Here is a 24,741-nt window from a genome sequence, read left to right as displayed (position 1 = left end):
ATAAAGGTCGAAACACATTATTAAAACCCGACGCGACCCGATGAAACGCGATGCGTGTTGAGTCGAATCAAATGTATTGTTTTCTTATGACCAGAAACACACTATGAACATCCGACGCGACGCCATGTCGGATGTTCATAGTGTGTTTCTGGTCATAAGAAAACAATACATTTAATTCGACTCAACACGCATCGCGTTTCATCGGGTCGCGTCGGGTTTTAATAATGTGTTCCCGCCTTAAGCCTTTACAAATATAATATTAAAAAGTAATTTATATTAACAATTGTAATTTTTTTTTAAATATGAGAAATTGCACAATATATATTAACAAATCATTTTTAGAGAATATAGGGTAATTCAGTCAATCAATTCTAACATTTTATTAAACAGAAAAATGATGAAGTATATAATGTATGAAGGAAGTGTGCCAAGGTTATTGTTTTCATAGGAAACAGCTTTCAATTTTCTACTACAGGTACCGCATGTATCAAAAATATGACGGAATCCTTGTTTTGATTAAACGATTCACACCTTCTGATTGGATCCCTTGGTTGCGTTCCCTCCCCTTTCGCCCCCAGCAGTCCCCAATATTGCACGAGTCCTTTTCCACGCCGTCTGTCCAGCGCTTTCCTTATTCAACTCGAGTGGGGAGGGGAGGAGATGAAGTAGATGAGGGTTGAGAAGTACCTGCTTTTGTCACCAAATACGGCTAAAGCCATTTCTAGTGACGTTTCGATTCTGAAGAGTATCTACCACTTTGGAACTTGTCGCAAATTTACTTAGGGCCAGTTGTTTCACAAACTTGAACATTCCATCAAATTAATTTCAAAGTGTATATATTCAACTTCTGTGAAACATTGTGATTTCGTAGCTCAATTGTTGCGGACTTCTGAGTCTAGTTATAAGAGTACCTACTCCCCACACTAGGCAAAGGAACTGTTGTCTCCGTTCAAAGACAAATTATGTAGCAAACTCGCCAATTTCTCGTCTACGTGGTTTAGCATAAAAATAAATGATGGGGACATTTTTAACACAACTAATTCGACGTTTAAAAGACACCTAAAAATTTCATGTGAAAACATTATTTCTGATAATTTTATTTTTAAAAATTAAAAATATAAAAATTTTATTTTTAAAAATTTGTCCAATTTAAAAATTCTAAATTTAAAAAAAATGGATGTACCCAATGTTAAAGCCCCGGTAAATAAATATATAATGGAATAATAACGTTACTTGAATATTAATTTTGAAATTTGTTGAATTGTTCAAGTTCTTTGAAACAACTGTCCCATAATAGAATAATAACATAACTTGAATATTAATTTTGAAATTTGTTGAATTGTTCAAGTTCTTTGAAACAACTGTCCCATAATAGAATAATAACATAACAATGAATATTAATTTTGAAATTTGTTGAATTGTTCAAGTTCTTTACAACTGTCCCATAATTGAATAATAACATAACAATGAATATTAATTTTGAAATTTGTTGAATTGTTCAAGTTCTTTACAACTGTCCCATAATTGAATAATAACATAACAATGAATATTAATTTCGAAATTTGATGAATTGTTCAAGTTCTTTTAAACAACTGTCCCATAATTGAATAATAACATAACAATGAATATTAATTTTGAAATTTGATGAATTGTTCAAGTTCTTTTAAACAACTGTCCCATAATTGAATAATAACATAACAATGAATATTAATTTTGAAATTTGATGAATTGTTCAAGTTCTTTTAAACAACTGTCCCATAATTGAATAATAACATAACAATGAATATTAATTTCGAAATTTGATGAATTGTTTAAGTTCTTTGAAACAACTTGAATATTAATTTTGAAATTTGTTGAGTTGTTCAATTTCTTTGAAAAAACTATCCCATAATAGAATAATAATATTACACGAATATTAATTTTGAAATTCGATGAATTGTTCAAGTTCTTTGAAACAACAGTTGGATCTTGGTATTATTTTATTTAAAGATTTTTTAAATGGTTGTAAGTCTTCAAAATACGCGAAATGATTGTGAGGTTCTTTGAGATTCTATCCCACGGAGGCTGAGTGATCTTCCATCCGGTTATTCTAGTTTTGGTTGGTTGGTACACATGGCATAATATGGACAAATGGCATTGTGTACACCGCACCGCCTACTTGTTATTTTAATGAATGCACATTAAAATATTATCTGTGGGAACATCTGTCGGATCGCGAGCCACTAGTTCAAGGTCGCTGGCATATCCGATGTCGGCCGGAGAGACGCGCCGGTGGAGAATGACCAAAACAGATCTTTTTCTATTTTTTATATGAAACATCTTTTGGCGCGTCTAGGGGGTATAGCCGACTCTTGCGTAGCAGGGTGGCAAGACGGAACGACGTTCTTGCACGGAACGACACCTCACTCGGACAGCCTCGTGACTCGTCGGCTCTTTTGTCTGGGAAAACTCTGTGCGGGAAACTATATCGGGACCCGTATGAAAAAATCTTAATTTTACATGATCATTATTTTCGTATAGATATATAGTTGCCATTAGAGATGAAATCATATTTTGGAACCGGTAAAAAATAACGTTTTTTTTATAAATTATACTACAATCTATTTTAACTATCCCGCAGCCAAGTGGGGGAGTAGGTAGTACCCAAAACTACTATCCTCCTTATATTAGCTTAAATACTTGACATATCATTTTGGTATTTTACGTATTCCTGCGCAAATACATAAGTTACCATTAAGGCGATGCCATGCGTAGTAATGCAAAATCATGTGTTTTTGGTTTGAAAATTTGGTCGCCTAGAAATGTTTCAGATGCTTTAATTAAATACTGCGAGTAGAATACATCTTGGCCTTTTTAATAATCGAGTATTTTTTAGATAAGTCTTTTTATAAGCGTAGAAAAAAATAATGTAAAGGCCTATGAAAAATGCTTTAAAGTTCAAAATCTCCTACTTACGAATCCATTTTCGGTTATAATTTTATTGTATAATTTGGCAAATTAAGTTATTTATAAAATGATCAAAAAAAAATTAAATATTCATGCCTGAACATCCACATAAAAATAAAACGCACTTTTTGGCCATGTTTTTTTTTCTTGCATAAATCAAAACAGGCGGATGGTGTTAAGCGAGAATTTAAACCTTATCGCCATCTACGTAAGGGCTGTTATTGATAGCGGCTCAATTTAAAATATTACACGACGTAGTGCATCGCCTTAATGATTGGGATTTCTATAGTTTAAAAGCCCATAACACAGAAAAATGCATGGGGTCGTCGGAAGACCCACTTGGTTACAGATGTGTTGTTTGGCATTTGTTCGAAAGATAAAATGTCATAAAACTTTAAAAGAAAACGGTCAACTGAGAATTTAACCTTTCTCCCCAGAGACTGGAGTCAACCGCGCAAACAACTGTGCCAAATCCAGTTTGGATAGGACTGACATTTATTTCGTATATTAACTGCTGTAATGTCATCCGATAAGAGAAATGCGTATATTTCCGCGTGTGGATGCTTGATTCCCACTAAAAGTTGATGAAAAAGAATGCTTTGTCATCGACAACGAGTCTATTTGCCGAGTTGCAGCTCGATCGAAGCTCGGGAAGAGGGTTAATTTCCACTTCCAAGTTTTGCATTCATTCACGATAGCAAAATCTAAATTCAAATAGATACATTAAAAACCGTGTTTTTAAATAAACACCTTGCAATTAAAATCATTAAAAAAGTTGTTTGTATATAAATTATTTTATATCCATGAGAAGAAATTTTCCCACAACTCCTAATGAATACATTATTTTTCTGTGAATTTTACAGTAGCTATTTAAAGTTGTATGATATAATCATTTCATTTTGTGAATGTGTTCATATCATATATTGACGAAGATAATTTCTAAATAGTATAAAACAAAGTAACTATCCTCGTCTGTCTGTTTGTGCGCTTAGTTCTTCTAAACTACGCAACGCAAGGTTTTCACCACCATTTAGAGAATTTCTTCAGGAAGGTTTATATATTTAATACATACATATTATATTTATAGAAAGTAGAGAATAGTCAATATAGTTGTGAATGAGGAATACTTGGAGCAGGTGGATGAGTTTGTGTATTTAGGAAGTATGTTCTGGAGAGATGGGAAGGCCGACAGATATTGAAAGAAAGGTAAATGCAGGTCTCTCCAACTCCATTAATGGAGGACTGAACGCAGTTGGCGCTAACAAAAAAATGTCCAAAGAAGCAAAGCTAGCAGTCTACAATGGAGTACTGGTACCTACCCTGATGTATCGCAGTGAGGCATGGAACTGGCAGAGGAAAGATGAAAGTAGACTGAATGCTGTAGATATGAGATTTCTGAGGCGTATGTGTGGTAAAACCATGTATGACAAGGTTAGCGTAATGAGTAAGATTAAGAAAGGAGCTCTTAGTTGGTTTGGGCATGTAGAGCGAATGAGCGAAGAAAGGAGTGTAAGGAGAATATATGACGCAAATGTATATGGTAGCAAAAGTCGGGGACGCCCGAGGAAGACATGGCACGATCAAGTGGATCAGATACTTGAGTCTGGCCACGTCAAGATGAGACGATGTATGAATGTGAATGAGGCAAGGAGTGTGTGTCAAGACCGAGTTGTTTGGCGGTCCGTCCTCTGCCTACCCCTGCGAAGAAACGGCGTGATGGTTAGTTAGTCAGCTATTAATGAGATACGTGTTGTAAACGCGTATTACATTCCTGAACTCGGGATTTCCCTCATCCGACCCACGCTAAAAAATCGTATCTCACTGAAAGTACCACAGCGCCCTTGATGTGATTTTGCACAAAAACGGCTCTATATAAATCACCCAAATATTATAATTATATTTTTGGTGACCGGTGAAAAACCATGAAAACATGGTAAAAACCATGCATCTGGCAACACTGGTGAGTAGTGAGTGATATTGACCCAATTGTAGAGAGTTGAGTGGTTATTTCGGATGCGGAATGTAATGTGCAGGAATGTAGGTAGGTAATACGTTTATACGTTCATCAACATGGTACATTGATCAAACGAGATAATTATGCATCTCTGGTATGAGCGGTGTGCAGTCAGCTGCATTCCTGCGTGAACGCCGATACGTACAAACAGTCTCAAATGTTTTCCGGCGTTTTGTTGGGTCGGTCGAGCACGCGGACATAAATCCACACCCTGCTTTCATATTTTGTTTAAATCACTCGTTTAAAATCACGGATTAGTCTGAATTCTCGACAAATCACTTTCAATTTTGAAAATTGCATTTATACTTTTCTGTTAAAAATATTTTATTTTACACTAGCTGTACCCCGCCACGCGTTGCTTTGGCTCAGTCTGTCTGTGCAGATAGAGAAACAATAGCACGTGTTGCTTTTTCGTCCAACAGATTGTGTTGTATTTTGTTTTTTAAACGCATTTTTTTACCTGCCGCAGTTGACATCTATATTATACAGGGTGTATCGGCACGTACCCGACAAACTTTAACCAGCTATTCCTTAGCAAATTTGGAGTAAAAAATGTTATGGGCACTTTGCTGTCCGGTAACATTTTTTTTTAGTAAAAAATTTACCATTCATATTTTCACCACATGTCACCAATGTTTTATCCTTTGTCACAGTTTGAAAACCCATCTGGCAATATTTTATTCGAGTTTCGTTGAATAATATACGTACATACCTACGTTGGCGCGCTTTTACAATCACAACGAAATGGCATGGCACCATTCGTCCCATTTTTAACTATTATTATTTAGTGTGTATGAAAGAGCGAAGACGCTTTTTGACACACTTGCTAATAACAGCGGTTGAACACGAGAAACAATGACAGTGACGGAGTGTGGATTTTTTTTATAATTTTTTGTTTTTAATTGAAAAAAAATGTTACTGGACAGCAAAGTGCCCATAACATTTTTTACTCCAAATGTGCAAAGGTTGTCGGGTACGTGCTGATACACCCTGTATAGGTAGGTAGATACTTTATCGCCTGTCTGAATTCTTTAAATGACCCTTAAATTCCAAGCAAATATGAGTTAATTGAACCAGTTTTCGCGCAGGACTAACCGACTGACGCACAGACAACCGAAATTAGTATGTTCATCTTGTTAAAATGATGATGGATCGGTACTTACTTTATTTCTTGTCAGAATTCTTACGAGCAGTTCCAATTTTGATATTGACACTTAAATTCTAACCAAATTTGAGTGAACCAGATTTCACGCATGAGTAACCAACGCACAGCACGGACTATTGAAATTATTATTTTAATTAATTATTATTATTTTGTTAATAAAAAGGAAATTTGTTTTTGAAAGACGTTGATCCTTCGATTATAATATCCCGTGACACACGGGTCTGCGCTGGTTATTGATACTAACGTATTGTTCGCCATTTTAATACATTGTTTTCTATTTCCGGTAATATTTAATTCTTACTGTAATTAAGTTGCAATTATATTGTTTTTTTGGTAAATAGGCTTAGTATGGGTGTGTATTACCTTATTTATTATCTTACTAATACACATGTTTTAAATTTTACACCACCGATAAACAAACATTAAAATTATACCATTTTGCAATATCACTCGATCGGTTTTTTTTTTATCACCCAGTGCTGACAAATTAATCAAGCTGGGTGTACTTTCGTACTTGCCGTGTTCACGGCAATCAGGTGGGAAAAAAACAGTTTAGAAAATAATTTCAAGTACGAATATTATTAATTATTATTATTATTTATATTTCGGTTGCTAGTTATCAAGTGGACAGATAGAAAGTTACTTTTATGAAGATAAATAGTGATATTTTAGCGTGTATTTGTGTGCGATTTTAATGTGTGTACCGATGGGTCCATTAGATGAATTGATTATAAATGCCATCATGTTTCGTCATTATCTGTGCGTACAGCCCTGGCTGGAATTTGGCCTTTTAGCAGTGTTATTATTTTAACTGCGCCTTACCTAAACGCAAGTGCTAAAGGAGTCTCAGATTGTAGAGATCAACGAAGAAGGACAATCAAAATTCAATTAAAAAAACATTTATTGCACAAAAATACAGAGTACAGAGGGTATAGCTTATAGGTTAAATCCTATTTCTTCCAGCTAACCTAACAAATACACATTATATTACATAACTTAACAATTACATGTTAACAAATGTATATGTAAATAATAAATTTTTAAAAAAACAGAGGTATTTAATTTATGTAAAGTATTCATTCACTCGGTCGGTGGCCGAGTTGACATCGCGCTTGGGTCCCACTCAGGCGTAGTGTGTTCAATTCCTCGGCCGGCTAAGTCCTCCATCACAACACAAGCAAAATTTTCAGCTTACTGTGGTGGTAGTAGGAGATTTTCAAATGTTGTCAGGTTATTCGTAACCCGGGAATGTTTGTCTTTCTTTAAAAAAAAAAAAAAAGTGTAGTGACATTTGTTTAAAATAAATGTTTTTAGTGATGATTTAAATTTATCGGTTATTTGTTTGATGCTACGTGGAAGGTTGTTATATACTTTAATGGCCATGTAGCGTGGTCCCTTTTGAAATATAGTTTTGTTTGCTTTTGGGATTAATAAGTTTTCTGTGAACCTTGTAGCGTGTTTATGTGTTGAGTTTTTTTGCGAGAACTTTTCTGGAGATGATCGAACTAGCAGGCATAACTCCATTATATATATATTCTGTCCGTCACTGTCAGAAGTTTGAGATTTTTAAAAATTGGTCTACATGAATCCCGGTGATCAGAGTTTGTAATTTTTCGTAGACACCTCTTTTGGATGGTAAAAACATCTTTGGCGTTTACTGAGTTTCCCCAAAAAACTATTCCGTATTTTATCATCAATCGCTCGAAAGATTAATTTTTATTTAAAACAAATACACCGTCCCAAAATATTATTTTTTCTCTAATTGCAACTCTCTGTGAATCTTAAGTATGCATATAAATGATCGGGTAAAGCAAAGATTTTTATACGGGTCCTAATATAATTTCCAAATTCGGTAAAAATCCCATTAGTTCATTAATTAGCTATTTGTTAGCTCCTTTGAAATGCAGTTGAAACAGAGCTGTTGGTTATCTTTGAAAGGAGAGTGGAGAGTGGTTTTGTTTTGTTGATTAAAATCTGAATCCATCGGCCAGATCAGCCTCACCGGAAGGCGGAAGTAAAGTGAAGTATGTTTCCTAATCGGTGCACTTTTTGCATCTTTCCGGAAGTGACACTCTTCTCCCGTTCTAATGCACTTCCGCTAAACGAATTCGCTCTACAAGAATGTCTGATATCTGCTTTGTAATTCAATAGAGGATTTTTTTATAATTTTGCAAAATATAACGTTTTTACTTTTAAGCCAGAAGTCCGTTATGATATATTATGAGACTGAAGGGAGTTGGGAGGGGAAGGAGATGAGGAAGATGAATTTTGGGAGGTATCTGACTATTCCGATTTGGTAATCAAACATGACTAATTCCCATTTCCAGCTTTTAGCCGGGCAATACTGAGAGTATATACCACTCTGGCAGCAATCCCCTTTAATTGACTGAACGTAGCGAATACGCGACCACTATGCATTTCGTCTGTCTGTGAATTTGTCTTGTGCTCCAGTTGTATCAATGTCAATCCTGTCAAGATTGGTAGCCGTGTTTGATAGTGTCTTTTTATTCCGCGTGAGCGTTGCGACTATTGCGAACTGTCAATCGGCACAAACACAGGACTAGTTACATTTGAGAAATACCTCAACTGGTAACTTTACGCGTTGAAGTTATGAAATTTGCAAAAAAAAACAATGCGAAACGTTTAACCTTTATAATCGTAATAAAATTACAAAGCGGAGTGGACAGGAATAATAATAATAGTTGTAAAGTTTTTACCACGGACCTATGAATAGATTGACAAAACTTGGCTAACTGGTTTTACTTGTTATTAGATAACGTGTTGTTATTTTTTATTTATTTATTTCCCCCTCCAAGTCAGTAGTGCGCGTTTTGACCGCAGATTTAAAATAGCCTTTTAATGAATTTATTTATTTTTATCAACCGGATAACTACTAAATGTTACGCGGACATAAATGGAATGCATTTCAAGAAATACTTGAAAGGTTTTAATATTAAATTGTCCTAAAAGGCAATCACTTTGTGGCTTGAGATTATAATTATGAAAAGTTATATTGTTTTTAAGTACTATTATACAGGATTTTCCAATAAGAGGTGTTATTTTGAATAGCCCGCTATTTCGGTAGATGTTACTTTTGAAGCTGTCATTTTTTGACATTTGACAAGTAGAAACTACGCCATTAATAAAAGTGGAACGATACACGCTTCAACAACGCATAGAAATTGTTAAAATTCACTTGAGTGAATCAAATGCAAATCATCTTGAGTGATGAGGCCCATTTCCACCTCGGTGGCTTCGTCAACAAGCAAAATGGTCGCATCTGGGGCTCGGAAAACGCAAGAGTTATTGTTGAAAAGCCTCTCTATCCTCAACGTGTGACTGTTTGGTGCGGTTTATGGTCCGGCGGAGTCATTGGACCTTACTTTTTCGAAAATGAGGCTGGAGCAACAGTTACGGTGAATGGATTGCGCTATCGAGAGATGATTAATGATTTTTTATGGCCGGAATTGGATGGTATCGATCTGGACAGCGTTTACTTTCAACAAGACGGCGCTACGTGCCACACAAGCAACGAAACCATTGATCTTTTATGATTAAATATCAAATTAACACCTCTTATTGGAAAACCCTGTATTTATGCATGAATTTTATTTTCGGGAAAATGGTTTCATGTTTTTTAAACTTTCGACATTCTGTTGGGTATTCCCATTCCCATGTTAGTTCCATTCCATTTAATTAGTTAATTCCATTCCCATGTTAGTTTCATTCCATTTAATTAGTTAATTCCATTCCCATGTTAGTTCCATTCCCATGTTAGTTCCATTCCCATGTTAGTTCCATTCCATTTAATTAGTTAATTCCATTCCCATATTAGTATCATTCCATTTAATTAGTTAATTCCATTCCCATGTTAGTTCCATTCCATTTAATTAGTTAATTCCATTCCCATGTTAGTTCCATTCTATTTAATTAGTTAATTCCATTCCCATGTTAGTTCCATTCCATTTAATTAGTTAATTCCATTCCCATGTTGGTTCCATTCCATTTAATTAGTTAATTCCATTCCCATGTTAGTTCCATTCCATTTAATTAGTTAATTCCATTCCCATTTGAAAACCATATTTCAATCTGGGAGGCGTGTTTGGGTACCGCCGCCCCGGGATCCATTTATTGGATAACCAACATCATATAATAGGTTACTGCAAGTGGTTTGCTACGTTTGGTGACTTAGCAGGGGTGCCCTTGTTCATCAGGTGAGGTGTGTTCAGGATGCGCCCGCCCACCAGCTGCGTGACGTGCCAGATCGGGAGAGGCTAGTTTTGAGGAGACCCTTTGACCTCTCCAACTGGTCTCTCGACCCATCGCCTTGCGCCGCAGCGGCAGGGATAGATTCTTGGGTCTGTCACGCCTGGATACACTGATTCCTAGATTCATAGCATCCCAGCCCTCATACCTTTTCCTTCCAGAACCTCCTCTTCTTCCTTTTATTAAAAAGACCCTCCCCACAGCATCCCCAAAGATGACATAGGCCCTGAGGGAAATCATTTTCCTCAAGGCCTCGTTTAAAGGGTTAGGTTATGCTTATCCTATGTTAAAAAATATACATTTCATTGGTTATAAAAAATTACTGTAGTCTTGATAAATAATAGATGGTGATCTTTTAACCAAAATAACTTTTATTGTAGCAGAGCACACACATTACAGCCATTACAGAGACTTATACTTTTTGACACTTACTTCCTGTACATGTAGTGTTACCAACTGAATGTTATTTCATTGCCATATTACAACATCCTCCCTCAATGTAATAACATTCCAATAAATCGTACAAATAACTCTTTACTCAAAGATTTAGTGAGAATATCCGCTGGTTGTTCGCCAGTTTTTATGTATTTTATATTTATTTTATTATTTTTCACTAGATCTTTGACAAAGTGAAAACGAATACATATCTACGTGCTTCAAACGTTTAATAGATTCTGTAGCTGCAGTCAAGATTGCTGACTGATTATCACAAAAAATGTTTACTGGACAAACATTTTGAAAACCAAAATCATTCAATAAGTTTATCAACCAGCAAGCCTCACCAGCAGCCATACTCATAGCCACATACTTAGACTCAGTTGACGACAGGCTCACAGATGCTTGTTTCTTAGAACTCCATAATATTAAACATTTTGAGAAAAAAAACATATAACCAGAAGTGGACTTTCTATCATTTATATTACCACCCCAATCTGCATCGCAAAAACCCTCTAAACCTACATCTGTGCATCTGTAAATCAACTTATAATGTAATGTATACTTAACATAGCGCAATACCCTTTTTAGAGCAGCTAACAATATATTATTTGCACAATATTGATACCTACTTAGCATTGAAACAGCAAAACATAAGTCTGGTCTTGTACCTTGTACAGCATACATTAAACTTCCTATTATCTGCCTACATAATTTTTCAATATTTTTATCTACCTTTTGATTTTGAAAGATTTTAAAATTAAAATTTTTATCCATCGGTGTAGCCACCGGTTTACAATTTTCCATTTGAAATTTTACAAGAATATTTTCTAAGTAACTTTTCTGACTTAGTTCAGTTATACCAGATTTTAAGTTCTGACTCACATTGATACCTAGAAAATCAGATATACATCCCAAATCCTTCATTTTAAATTCACTATTCAAAGCCTTTTTAAGCTGTTTAACTTCACAGTTATTTGTTCCAAAAATTAATAGGTCATCAACATATAACAATACAAAAATTTTATCATTTCCATTATACCTTTTGTATAAACACGAATCACAGCTTGATCTTAGAAAACCCTCTCTAGTCATGACATCATTGAACTTATTATTCCAACACTTAGGAGACATTTTTAAACCATACAGTGATTTGTTTAATTTTACAATATTTTCATTATTAGAATAAGCTCCTTCAGGTAACTGAATATATACCTCATCTTGGATTTCTCCATACAAAAATGCACCGGTAACATCCATTTGATAGATTTGCAAGTTCAATTTACTAGCAATAGCAACAAAAAGTCTAAAAGTGGATAATTTTGCTACTGGAGCATAAATGTCTTGATAACTAAACAAATTATCTTGTTCAAACCCTCTAGCAACCAACCGGGCTTTATATTGATTTGGAACTTTAATTTTGAACACCCATTTGCTACTAACAACCTTACTTGGATCTACTGGCTCACTGTACACTTCCCACGTATTGTTTTCTCTCAGTGTTTGCAGCTCTCTCTCAATGGCCTCCTGCCACTTAGAAGCATCAACCCTACTCACAGCGTCTTTGTATGTCATCGGATCAGGATCAACATTAATTTGTACATTGTTGCATTTATAGAAAGAAGTTTGTTTCCTTGTTCTTTTTGATCTCTCACAGTAGGGTGCTAGTGGATTATCTTCAGTCACTGACTCATTTGAACTCAACTCATCAACACATGGTTCATTATCACTTTCCGATTTGGTTTCATATAACATATCTTCTTCAGTAGAGATTTTCATACCACCTTCATCTTCCATTGTTCTAATTTCTTCATTTACCATTGTTTTAGTAATCTGTGATGGTTTGTCTTCTAAAGATATTATCTCAATTGATTCCTGGAGTTTATTTTCATTTTCTAAGAAAATTACATCCCTCTTTGTTTCTATGGTATTCTTATGTGAAAAATATATCCTGTACCCTTTCACATCTTCGCTGTAACCAACCATTAGTCCTTTCTCACCCTTTTTGTCCCATTTTCTTCTTCTTTCTTTAGGAATGTGCGCATATACAGGTGTACCAAACACTTTTAATTGACGGATGTCAAAGTTTCTGTTTGTCCATACTTCAAAGGGAGATTTTCCGTTTACTTTGCTTTTTCCAGTCCTATTAAGTACAAAAACTGCAGTATTTACAGCTTCTGCCCATAGTTTTTTTGGTTTACTTTTTGCATGTAGCATTGTCCTTGCAGCCTCCACTAGAGTCATTTTGCTCTGGAGTATATGGAACAGTCGTTTGATGGGTTATACCACGCTTTGAGAACATTTCTTTCACTTCTTTGTTTATAAATTCCAGTCCATTGTCACTTCGAAAGATTTTAACCTTATTTCCAGTTATATTTTCAGTTTTATTTAGAAAGTCTTCAATACAATTCTTGATGTCGTATTTATTTTTAACAAAATAAACATATCTAAAATTTGAGTAGTCGTCTTTAAACAGAACAAAGTACTTCGACCCTCCTAATGACATTTCTTCCATTGGGCCACACGTATCCGCGTGAATTACTTCACATGTCTTCTTGCTGGTGTAATTACTTTTTGGAAACGGCAAACGGTGAATTTTTCCTTCTAAACAACTTTCACATTTCGGAACTAATGTTTGTTGTGAATCGATGTTGTTTTTCTGTAAAACTTCCTTGACATACTCAAAGTTTTGATGAGCTAATTTTTCGTGCCACAAACTAAAATCATTTATTTCTGATTTTGCCACAATTGCAGTATTGCATTTAAAACGTAAATCCATATAATAACCGCTTCCGTCTCGTTTTGCTACGGCACAAATATCTCCATCCTTGTAAAATTTGCAAGACTTGTCATCTGTCATCATGACATAACCTTTTTTGATAGCGCGATTGACAGAGAACAGATTAACTTTCAAATCTGGTACGAATAACACATTGTCTATGGTAGTGTCAACCCATTCCGTGTTGTTTTGCACTTGCACTGCCATCTGGCCGCAGCCCAACACACTAATTGACGCGCCATTACCGACTATCACTGATTTATTCAAAATGTCTGTTAAATTTGTAAATAAGGCTTTATCACAACACATATGTTCATCCGCACCGGTTTCTACGAGCCACTTAGAATCTTGATAATTGTCGTAAATTTTATTTAATACGACAAACGCATTACTTTTCTTTGTGTTGTATTTACTTGAGTCTTTATTTTTACTAAACCAGCACTGCGATTTATAATGTCCAAATTTGCCACAATAATAACACTTGTCATTTTTGTTGTCTTCATTGTTATTTTTATTTTTCCTACATTCGCTCTGGAAATGTCCGATTTTTCCACACTTAAAACACTTTCCATTTTTTTTATTTTTCATTACGAAAGCTGACGATGATGGGGTTTGTTGAAGTTCATCATTCTTTTCAATAAATCTTTCTTCCTCCATCAACAACCTGGCCACTAAGTTTTCCAAGGTTTGTTTGTCATCAGGGGCAGATTCCCAAGCCGAAACAAAATGTTTATATTCTTCTGGCAGTGACATGAGTATTTTAGTTATAACAAATTTCTCAGAAATTTCTTCTCCCAATTGTTTTAACTGGTTCTGTAATTCTTGTATTTTTGATAAAAATGCAGACATTTCTGTTCCTTTTTCATATTTGTACTGAAAAAATCGCTGTTGTACAATATGAATGCTGGTCTCCGTTTTTTGTTCATACACACTCTGCAACTTCTTCCACATTTCCGCTGAAGTAGAACATGATATAATGTGTAACATAACACTTTCTGTCATCCTTGTGACTATTAAGGACTGAGCCTTTGCATCCTTGTTTTCCCAAATAATTTTCTGTGCACTTTCTTCAGGTTTTGTACTCCGACCTTCCACTATATCCAGCCATCCTTGTCCACGTAACAATACTGCAGTCTGGAACTTCCACACATTCCAGTTTCTTGACCCCCCTCAATTTTAACATGTTCTGATTGCCTTCCATCATAAGATGTTTTTCCTCTTTTCACATGTGACTGGGCCCATAACCTGTAGTCTTGATAAATAATAGATGGTGATCTTTTAACCAAAATAACTTTTATTGTAGCAGAGCACACACATTACAGCCATTACAGAGACTTATACTTTTTGACACTTACTTCCTGTACATGTAGTGTTACCAACTGAATGTTATTTCATTGCCATATTACAACAATTACAATGTCAGATTGTTTTAGAAAATAGACATGAATTTTCCGATTTTTCAAAAATTTAATTTATTAATTTTTAATAAGTTTGTTATAAATATTTGATCTTGTTTCCAAAAAATCGTTTTGTTCTACTTCGAAATGTGACAGTAATTTCGTTTGCTAACCATGTTTTCATTGTTGCAGGCTGCACGAAGAGATTGAGCACTTCTTTACGTACATGAGCCCCACGCCCACGGAGCACCTGGTGCGGGGGCACGCGGTGCGGCGCATCTCCTCGGTGGTGCGCCGCCTGTGGCCGCACGCCAAGGTCGAAGTGTTCGGCTCCTTCCGCACCGGCCTCTACCTGCCCACCAGCGACATAGACCTTGTCATCATAGGTTAGTCCGACACCAACACCACTCTTACCTTACTCCCGTTAACCCCGACGGAGCCTGTAGGACTATTTACAGGACTCTGCCACCACGGCTGCAGGGCTTGGGAAGCCATGGCAATTCTGAATACTAATAATAATACTGGATGATTTGTATAGTGCCGTTTTTGTGAAAAATTACCTCAAGGGCGCTGTACAAATTTATAATACATTTCTACAATAATCTATGTTATTACTTACTACATATGGAGATAATATACAGTACAATACTTACCTGGTAGGTCATTTGAGATTAACACTTAATTAACATTAACTAATTGTTTATTAGCGAAATTTAGATACAGGATTTAGGACATAATTGAAAAATTGGATATAACTGGACATTCTCTCAGGAATGGTATATTTAATTTAAGGGTATGACAGCTTAAAAAGGTAAGTTTTTAGTTTAGACCTGAATTCTGTTGGACTTGTTATGGATCTTAGTTCCGGAGAGAGTTTATTCCAAGCCTTCGGCCCAGATACTCCGAAAGCCCGATCCTGAGTAATCATCACGCTGTTTTTATCCCTTTTTACTATATATCGCTAAATTCAAATGTGACAATGTGACCGTAAATAGGTACATTTCTAGAAAGGTACATACCACAATTAACCTGTGTTAAAGAAAAATATATATAAAATAATTTGTTATATTTTTTTTATGGTAAACTAATGTTTATAATTAAGGTTTTTTATGCATAGCACAAAGGATAACAAATTTTTATAAGCAATAATTAGTCGCTTGAAATATCCATACAAATTGAAAATATCTCTTGAGTAAAAATAAATGCCGCCGACAGGAATTGAACCCGCGCCTTCTGATGTCCGGTCAGGTGCTCTAACTAACTAACCATCACGCCGTTTCACCGCAGGGCAGAGAGGACGGACCGCCAAACAACTTGGTCTTGGCACACACTTCTTGCCACATTCACATTCATACATACTCTTCTATTGTTCTGACTCTTGACATGGCCTGACTCAAGTATCCGATTCACTTGATCGTGCCATGTCTTTCTCTGGCTTCCTTGACTTCTGCTACCATTCGCATTTGCGTCATATATTCTCCTTATACTACTTTCTTCGTTCATTCGCTCTACATGCCCAAACCGTCATGTAGTAGAGCGTGCCTTTCAGTGTACCTTTCTTAATCTTATTCATTACGCTTACATCAGCCTTGCAGTCTTTGTAAATCATGTACGACAATACGGGCCTGAGCCTAATAATAATAATAATGATTTATTGTCTTCTTTTCATTGGTAACATATAGATATAATGATATCCTCACTGGGATCTCCCGTGCTGAGGATGTCATTTACATATTATAATTTAATTATAATGATGGATGGTAGGTAAGTTTTTATCTTATCTTATTATATATCTTTTATCTTATCCACATCTTCGGATCTACCGGATCTGCCCTGATGATGGACACTGCAACGCTGTCCAAAACGTCGGCTAAAGAAGGAGTTAGCGCAACACGGCATAACACCCCAAAAACAAACAACAAAAATGATGGATGGTAGTTGAAAAAATCACCAAAATTATCATAGTTATCTTATAAAATTTATAAATATTATATCTGCCTTTATTATGCAGACTTCGGTGTTGGGAACTCTTTGAAATTAGTAAAAGGTTCTTATTATAATTGTGTTTATTTAAGTTACAATGAAAAGGTCTGGATTAAACTACACTGTTCATTACCCGAGGGTAGGTAATTCTCTGTCTCCCGAGGAGCTTGCTCTCTGACAATATCATCTCACAAGTACCTGTTACACCCTAGCGACATCTGACGGACTCTGGAGTAAGCTGTATGACTAGCGCCATCTATAGATTAAATACTCAACCTTATTACCATACATCACAATAAAATGAAACAACTCAGTCTTGGCACACACTCCTTGCTTCGGTCACATTCATACATTGTCTCATAACCACTCTTCTTTTATTCTGACTCTTGACATGACCCGACTTCAGTATTTGTCTCTCTTGATTGAAATGTCTGCCTCAGGCCTTCCCATGCACATTCACATTGTATTACATTGTTACTTTCGTCGTTCATCTGCGCTACATGCTCAAACTATCTAAGCGAACTTTGCTCGATCACTGTCGTCAGCCGCTTCTGATATTAGTTATCATTCACATATCACATTCAAACACACCGGTGTGCGTTTATCTTTTTACATTTTTTTTCAGCATTTCACCCTAAAAAAATTAACCATCCGTCGAAAAGATGGCACACTCTTCGAGAAACATTAAAAATTATCGAACTGAAAAAATCTTGCTTCCATAGCAACTCGGGACGGTGGCAATTCAACACACTTTTGTAATGTGATGTAGTCATTAAAAGTGACCATAGTGTAACCTATTTTTTTAAATCACTTTTCATGACTTTATATAAATTTTCTTAACATTATATCACTTTTCATGACTTTATCACATTTCATGACTTTATATCACTTTCCATGACTTAATAGCTCTTTCATGACATTATCTCACTTTTCATGACTTTACATCACTTTTCATGACTTTATATCACTTTCCATGACTTAATAGCTCTTTCATGACATTATCTCACTTTTCATGACTTTACATCACTTTTCATGACTTTATATCACTTTTCAGGAGTGTGTTGAATTGCCATTACTACCACGTTGATTACCACATGCAATATGTGTATTTTTTTTAATAATGTTGAAGTAAATTTTATTTCATAAATTTGTGTTATTTCACACTATTTATTCATTCAATCCTTCAGTACTTTCAACACTTCTGTTCAGTTTGCAATGTTTTCTGTGTATATCGAATGCGCTATATACATCTTATTTTTCAATTTTCCGTGAAGACTGTTTTAGAAACTAGATAAAATTATTTTTCCAGTGTATGCATTTAAAATAAGCAATACTATTTCTAAATAATAAAATTTTAATATCAAACATGAAAAATGTTGTCAAAAAGGCTAACCACATGATTACATAATTTTTTACCCCAATCGTAGAAAAATTGAGAGAACTCGATATTTCGAAAACACATTCGATTTGTTTGGGGAATTTGTAAGAAAACTGTGCCTTCACTTTTATCTTGTTCATATAATAAAAAATATTTTAAACTTAAACCGATTGTTACGATAGCGGTGCGAAATATGAATTATTCATTTTGGCTATTTTTAGGATTTTATTAATGGATTCCAGTATAAATATTTGAGGCAAACTGGAAAGAATTATTATTTCTCTTTCTAACATCAAAAAATGAGTTAAGTTTCAAAATAAAAATAAATTAAATTTTCCGCATGATAGAAAAATAGATAAAAATACTTTTATAAAATATGGACGCACGGTCATATATGACCCACTAATGCTGGAGAGGTTAAAATAATATATAGTGTACTTAGACACGTTCGAGAGTGGATGATACTCTCAGTATTAAGAAATAAACTAAATGGAAAAACTGAAGAACTCATTTATAAAACTATATTTGCTCCACATTTAGATTATTGCTCTACTATGTTATATTTGGCCAATGAAGGAAATTTGAACAAACTAGATGTTATACAGAATAAAGCTATGAGATGTACCTATACTGGGAAAAGGCAAATACGCAAGCATTAATCAAATGAGAGAGCAGTTAAATTGGTTTCCAATAAAAAAGAGACTGTTATTTAATGTGTTAATTTTTGTGCATAAAGTCATGAACAAGTAAATGTCAAAATATTTTATGGATGAAATTGTTTTTAATAGAGATGTTCACAATTACGAAACCAGAAATGTAAATAGAATTAGATTGCCACATATGAAGAAATCAAAATCACAGAACTGCCTAATGTACAAAGGACTAAAGATGTATGATGAAAAGCCTGAAAGTCTGAAGAATGAAGGAAGAATGAATGTATTTAAAAAGAAATGTTATGTTTATTGTAAAAACATTTAAAGTTTCAAAATGAAATATTATCTTGTTAATATTCAAATTTTGTATAAACTAACTCTATAAATAATAATAAAAAAAAAAATTTAAAAAAGCATCTTCCTAGATTTGAAACATTTAAAAAAATGGTTTTGGCCGTGTTTGGTGGCCAGATCTGAATAGCCAGGTACTCCCCCACGTTCCTCTCGCCATATCATTCCCCTCCTCACTAACTTCAGCCTCACAACATACACCCCAATTGGGGATGTCATAGCCTCACTGGCTCCAGACGGTTGTGAGCAGTTGGGATTCTTGTGTGGTATTCACATAGAAAAAACTAAATTCAAGACAACCCTTGAAATATGATAAATAGTTGTTTCACTGCATTAGTAAATGTACATCTATAGTTCCTCGTTTCACTATTGGAATAATAAAACTGTAATTTAATTGCTTTATTTTGTTTTTATTGATTTTCTCATTTTATTATTTATGATTTACAACTGAACCAGTATAATATTTTCTCCATAGCAACCAATTGGATAAAACGAGTTTTCTTTTTCGTTATTTCTTCATTATTATCCTTTCTTCTTCCAGATAAAAATCCAATGGAGCCCTAAAAATGGTTTATATTGTAGCATCGATGACATGTTGTGGAAGTTTGTTCCATGCTTCCACTACTCTATGTGCAAGGAAGTGTTTCCTGGGATTAGATCTATGTACATCTTTTTTAAAACAAAGCATATTCCAGGAGAGGTTGCATATATGTCTTGTATATTTTTGACATCAAGTGCGGTGTTTCTTGATTATGAGCGATATGCTGAAATAGGCCAAGCCATGCAAATATGGCGTGGTCTGTCACTGGCTTAAACATGTTATCGAATTCGCTCTTTTGACAATCTCGGCGATATGCGGTTCTCATTTCAAGTCTTGTGATATGGTAACTCTTAGGTCTTGTTGTAACGTCACTGCTTTTAGGGGGTTCCATTAAATTAGTATGCAAGCTTAGGGTAAGTTATTCCAATATGTAGGACAGTGTATTTTTTTACTTTGAGTTTTAGAAGCCAATCTATTGTCCTTTGATTTATTTCATTTAAGTCTTTTTGCAGTCGGTTGTGATGTATATGTGGGTTGGCAAAGAATACTTGATACAATTCCAATAATATGCCAATTATATTATTTTAGATAATAATGGTTTCTAATGAGCATTTTGTTGTTCCAGGAAATTGGGAAAAACTGCCGCTGCGGACGTTGGAACGGGAACTGGTGGAGAGAGAGATAGCAGAAACCAACTCCATCAAGGTCCTGGAGAAGGCCACTGTCCCCATCGTCAAGATGACGGACAAGTTCTCCGACGTGAAGGTGGACATATCCTTCAACATGAGCTCCGGCGTCAAGAGCGCTGAGCTCATCAAAGAGTACAAACAGAAATATCCTGTTCTCGCCAAACTAGTCATGGTCCTCAAACAATTCCTCCTCCAGCGAGATTTAAATGAAGTCTTCACCGGGGGAATATCCAGTTACTCCTTAATCCTAATGTGCATCAGCTTCCTACAGCTCCACCCGCGTCCCGAGAAGCTTAACGGGAACGTAAACCTCGGCGTTTTACTCATCGAGTTCTTCGAGCTGTACGGACGCAAGTTCAACTATGTGAAAGCTGCGATTCGCGTGAAGAATGGCGGCTGCTACGTATCCAAAGACGAGATTCAGAAAGAGATGAACGACGGATACCGGCCGAGCATGCTGTGTATAGAAGATCCGCTTACGGCGGGGAACGATATCGGGCGGTCGAGCTACGGCGCTCTGCAAGTTAAATCGGCGTTTGATTACAGTTACATCAAGCTCCATCAGGCCGTCACGCCGGCGTTGGATAGTTTCATATTTGACTGTAATAAGAATTCCATACTGGGTCGGATAGTGCGGGTGACGGATAATGTCCTGCAGTACCGGAGATGGGTTCGGGAGACGTTTGAGGCCCAGTTCCTGAGGCCCAGTTTGCCGAGGACGACGGCCCCTCCCAGCATCTCCAGTCTCACGTCTTCTGGTAGCGATTCCTGCAACACTGACAGTGATCTGGTGAGATTCTATCATTCATTTACCCATTTATTGGTAACAAGAGTGTGAACTCTTGTTTTCATTCAATCTTACATCCATTCTCATATACCTGGCTATGAATCCACATCGACAATGTCTACTGCTAAACTTCAAATTTGCCCATCCAGCATTGTTCTTCGGGACCGTCGATATATTATAAATTCTCTCTATCTTACTGTGACCTAATTTCAGTATACACCCGACTCTTAAATAACATATCTTCAATAATCTGGAATATCATTGTGTCATTGCTCATTAGATATGTTTTTAAAAATGACTGCAAACAGGAACGAGTTTATTGTTAAGTGCTCGTCTTTTGGGCACATGTTTACAAGGCCTCTACAGACGGCTGGCCCGAGTACTAACATCTTAACTAGAGCTACTTCATTGAAAGGCTCGGCCATCGTACCGTCCATTGTTTGATTATTGTTCGATCCCTTCTCACATGATTTCTTTAAAGCCATACTGTGTGTGTCGTCTGTGGCGGCCTATACTCTTAATAATCATTTGAGATTATCCCCAAATATCTAAAACATTTAATCATTCAATTATTGATCATTAAAGACAATATTAACCACCCTCAAATGAAAGATGTGAGACAGAAAAAGATTCAAGGAATCCTAGGAATTGAACCCAGGACCCCTTCTTTGCTTGGGAAGTGGTCTAACCAATGAATGATGCAGTTAAATTTGAGGCTTATATGGTTGAATCAGTTTAGTGGTTAGAGCACTTTCCTGGCAAGGAAGAGGTCCTGGGCTCAATTCCTAAATGAGACTGAATCTTTTCTGTTTCGCATCTCTCGTTTGAGGATGGTTAATATTTTTTTCATTGATTAAATATTACAATTTGAGGTTTTTCTCATTAAGTTATTTCATCATAAGAATTGTCAATTATGTATTGAGTTTTTTTTCCGACCAGCTTTTGAGAATCTCTGTAAACCATGATCATGTACTTACTGTTGAAAAAAAATTTAAGACGAATCATTGATTATTATTTATTTTTGTGTTTTTTTTTATTTGTCCAACAGTTTGGTCGTGGGCAAGTGGGTCGTGTTCTAGTTGAATAGGTTTAAGTGTGAGAGTCCCGGGTTCACTTTCCAGTCTCCAGCGGGAGGCAAGTCACACTTGTACAAAATTATAATAATAACTACATATATTCCTATTGTCTGCTAACAGTTGAACAGTTCCTTCGTCTGCTAAACTAAACACAACATGTATTTAACCAAATGGTTCCGGTTACCCTGTGAAGTCATTCGCTTTTATTTTCTACATTATAACTCTACGTTTTTAACAAAAGCTCTTGAAGTGTGTTGTCTAGAGGAAAAGTCAAAGCCACACACTCGGAGCTCTGGAGCACGCAGTCCATTGAGACCTGTCACTACTTTTTTCTTGGAGCATGCTGCAACTCTTTAGTCTCAATGGATTGCACCCCTGCTAAATTTAGTTAAGCCTAATTTGTTTAGAAAGAAAAGACACCATGCTTTATATTCAAATCAAGAAGTTAACCACGGAACAATTAAAAAGTACCGCTCTATGAAACCAAAAGTTACGGGCGCAATTTGAGAAAAATTTATGAAACTTTGTAAATTTTCTATTAATTATTTTTATATTAAACGACAAAAGTGAGGTGACAGTAAACTAATAAAATGGGTGTCTTTTTTGTTTTTTTTGTTATTAGTAATTTTAGTTCAGTGTTGAGACGAAAGAAACTTATAGTGAGCTATATAATATATAAAGTATTTTAAAACCTTAAAAAGTTTTATGCTTTCTTCTAATAATAAAATTTGAAAGCGTATTTCACACCTTTCAAAAACAGTTTTTAGTTTTCGGATACATTCAGAAATATTCCATTTATTTTGATTGTTGCAAAGCGGAAATACACACAAATTTTGATTTCATATGCCAGAGGCCTGAGGGGTTAAAGCTATACAAACAAACAAAAGATTTTGAACTTTGTTTTAAACAATGATTATTTATTATTTTATATTATAACCATAATTTAACTGTACTCCCGCGCCTGTTCACTCTCAATAAGCTTCATTAATCTATAAGCTACTGCCGTTACTACTGTTATGTTTCTTTTTCACTCTGATTCTCCAATCCGCTTCATTAAACCTCGATTTACAACATCATTTGTTTTTCTGTAGGAATCTGAAGAGCCGCCCAACTCCCCCAACAATAACAGCAGCGGCAGCACCATCGTGTGTCCCTCTCCTTCCGCGCCCCCCCTCCACACACTCGGCCCGTCCGCGCGCCAGCCCCCACCCCGCCAGGACTTCCCCCCCAACACTGCGCCCATACACCCCATGCTCTACCATCACAACGTCCAGCCCGTCACCGCCGCCACCCTGCAGAATCGCCAGCACCAGTTGCATCAGTTGCAACCCCCGTCTTCCAGCGTATCGGAACCCGACAGCCGAGGCAGCAACACGAGAAACGTGATGCATCAAGCCAAGCAACGTCGTTACAACTCCTCGCAAAACGTTGCCGTGGCGAAAAAACCCATTAATGAACACCACCAGAATCAACAACAACATCAACAAAACGGCGGGAGATTTTCTCCCGGTCGAATAAACAACCACATCCCCTTCAACGCCAATAGTAATAATAGCTCTAGTAATAATTCCATGCAGGGCGGGCGGCCCAACAAGAAGAGGAAGCCGTACGGCAGCGTGACGTCCCACCACAACTCGGGAAACAACAATAACAACAACAACATGCAGCACGGTGCGGGAAACAGTGGCAAAAGGCAGCAGGAGTACGCGGGTCGATGATTCCGGAGAAGGCGCCCCACCGTTAAAAAGCGCTAGGGGCGTTGGAGAGGAATTTCTAGTGAGACACTTGAATGTCAGACAGTTGGGTGTTAATCGGTTGAATTTCGTGAATATTCAATTACTTCTATGTTTTAATTTTAAACATTCGTCAGCCGATTATTAAACATTTGTCTGTTGATTAATGAACATTTCAAAAAATGTTATTGTTTCTTTTTGTGATTTACTTGTCAATTAATTTTTTTAAATTTATTGCCAATTTTTAGCCAATCATAGTTTCAACATAGTCATCTCTACAACAATTAACTTTAAAAGCTTTGCAGTAAGTAATGTAACATCACACATTATTATTATACTTTAGTTATTATCAGTTATATAATTTTTTTTCACATTTTTAAATTCTCACTGCTTAAAAGTTCTCATTCTCTCTTCACATAGTATTAAAATAATTCTTTTAAATTTTTTTTTTTTTTTTACAATTTTTAACAATATTCTGCAATTGTTTGGGGCAAAAGAATCAATAATAATCGGACATCATTATTAAATCCTTGAAATGAAACCAAAAA

The 24,741-nt window shown here is 35.8% G+C and overlaps 1 protein-coding gene across 1 annotated transcript in view; it reads left to right on the top strand.

The window, feature by feature from the left end:
• The window catches only part of LOC149410117 (terminal nucleotidyltransferase 4B-like), a 75,374-nt gene extending 51,095 nt beyond the window's left edge, over positions 1-24,279 (top strand). Inside the window, exons 2-4 of the mRNA XM_089648570.1 lie at positions 15,195-15,388; positions 20,534-21,387; positions 23,552-24,279. Of these exons, the coding sequence (XP_089504696.1) occupies positions 15,195-15,388; positions 20,534-21,387; positions 23,552-24,178 (1,675 nt within the window). The 3' untranslated portion in view covers positions 24,179-24,279. The remainder of the gene's footprint in view (positions 1-15,194; positions 15,389-20,533; positions 21,388-23,551) is intronic.
• The last annotated feature ends 462 nt before the right edge of the window (positions 24,280-24,741 follow it).

The sequence above is a fragment of the Hesperophylax consimilis genome, chromosome 28 (genome assembly GCF_061612785.1).
Source record: "Hesperophylax consimilis isolate HC1 chromosome 28, BYU_Hcon_1.0, whole genome shotgun sequence".
Taxonomy (NCBI): domain Eukaryota; kingdom Metazoa; phylum Arthropoda; class Insecta; order Trichoptera; family Limnephilidae; genus Hesperophylax; species Hesperophylax consimilis.
Note: the sequence above shows the minus strand (reverse complement) of the source record. Positions and strands in the feature narration are given on the sequence as shown.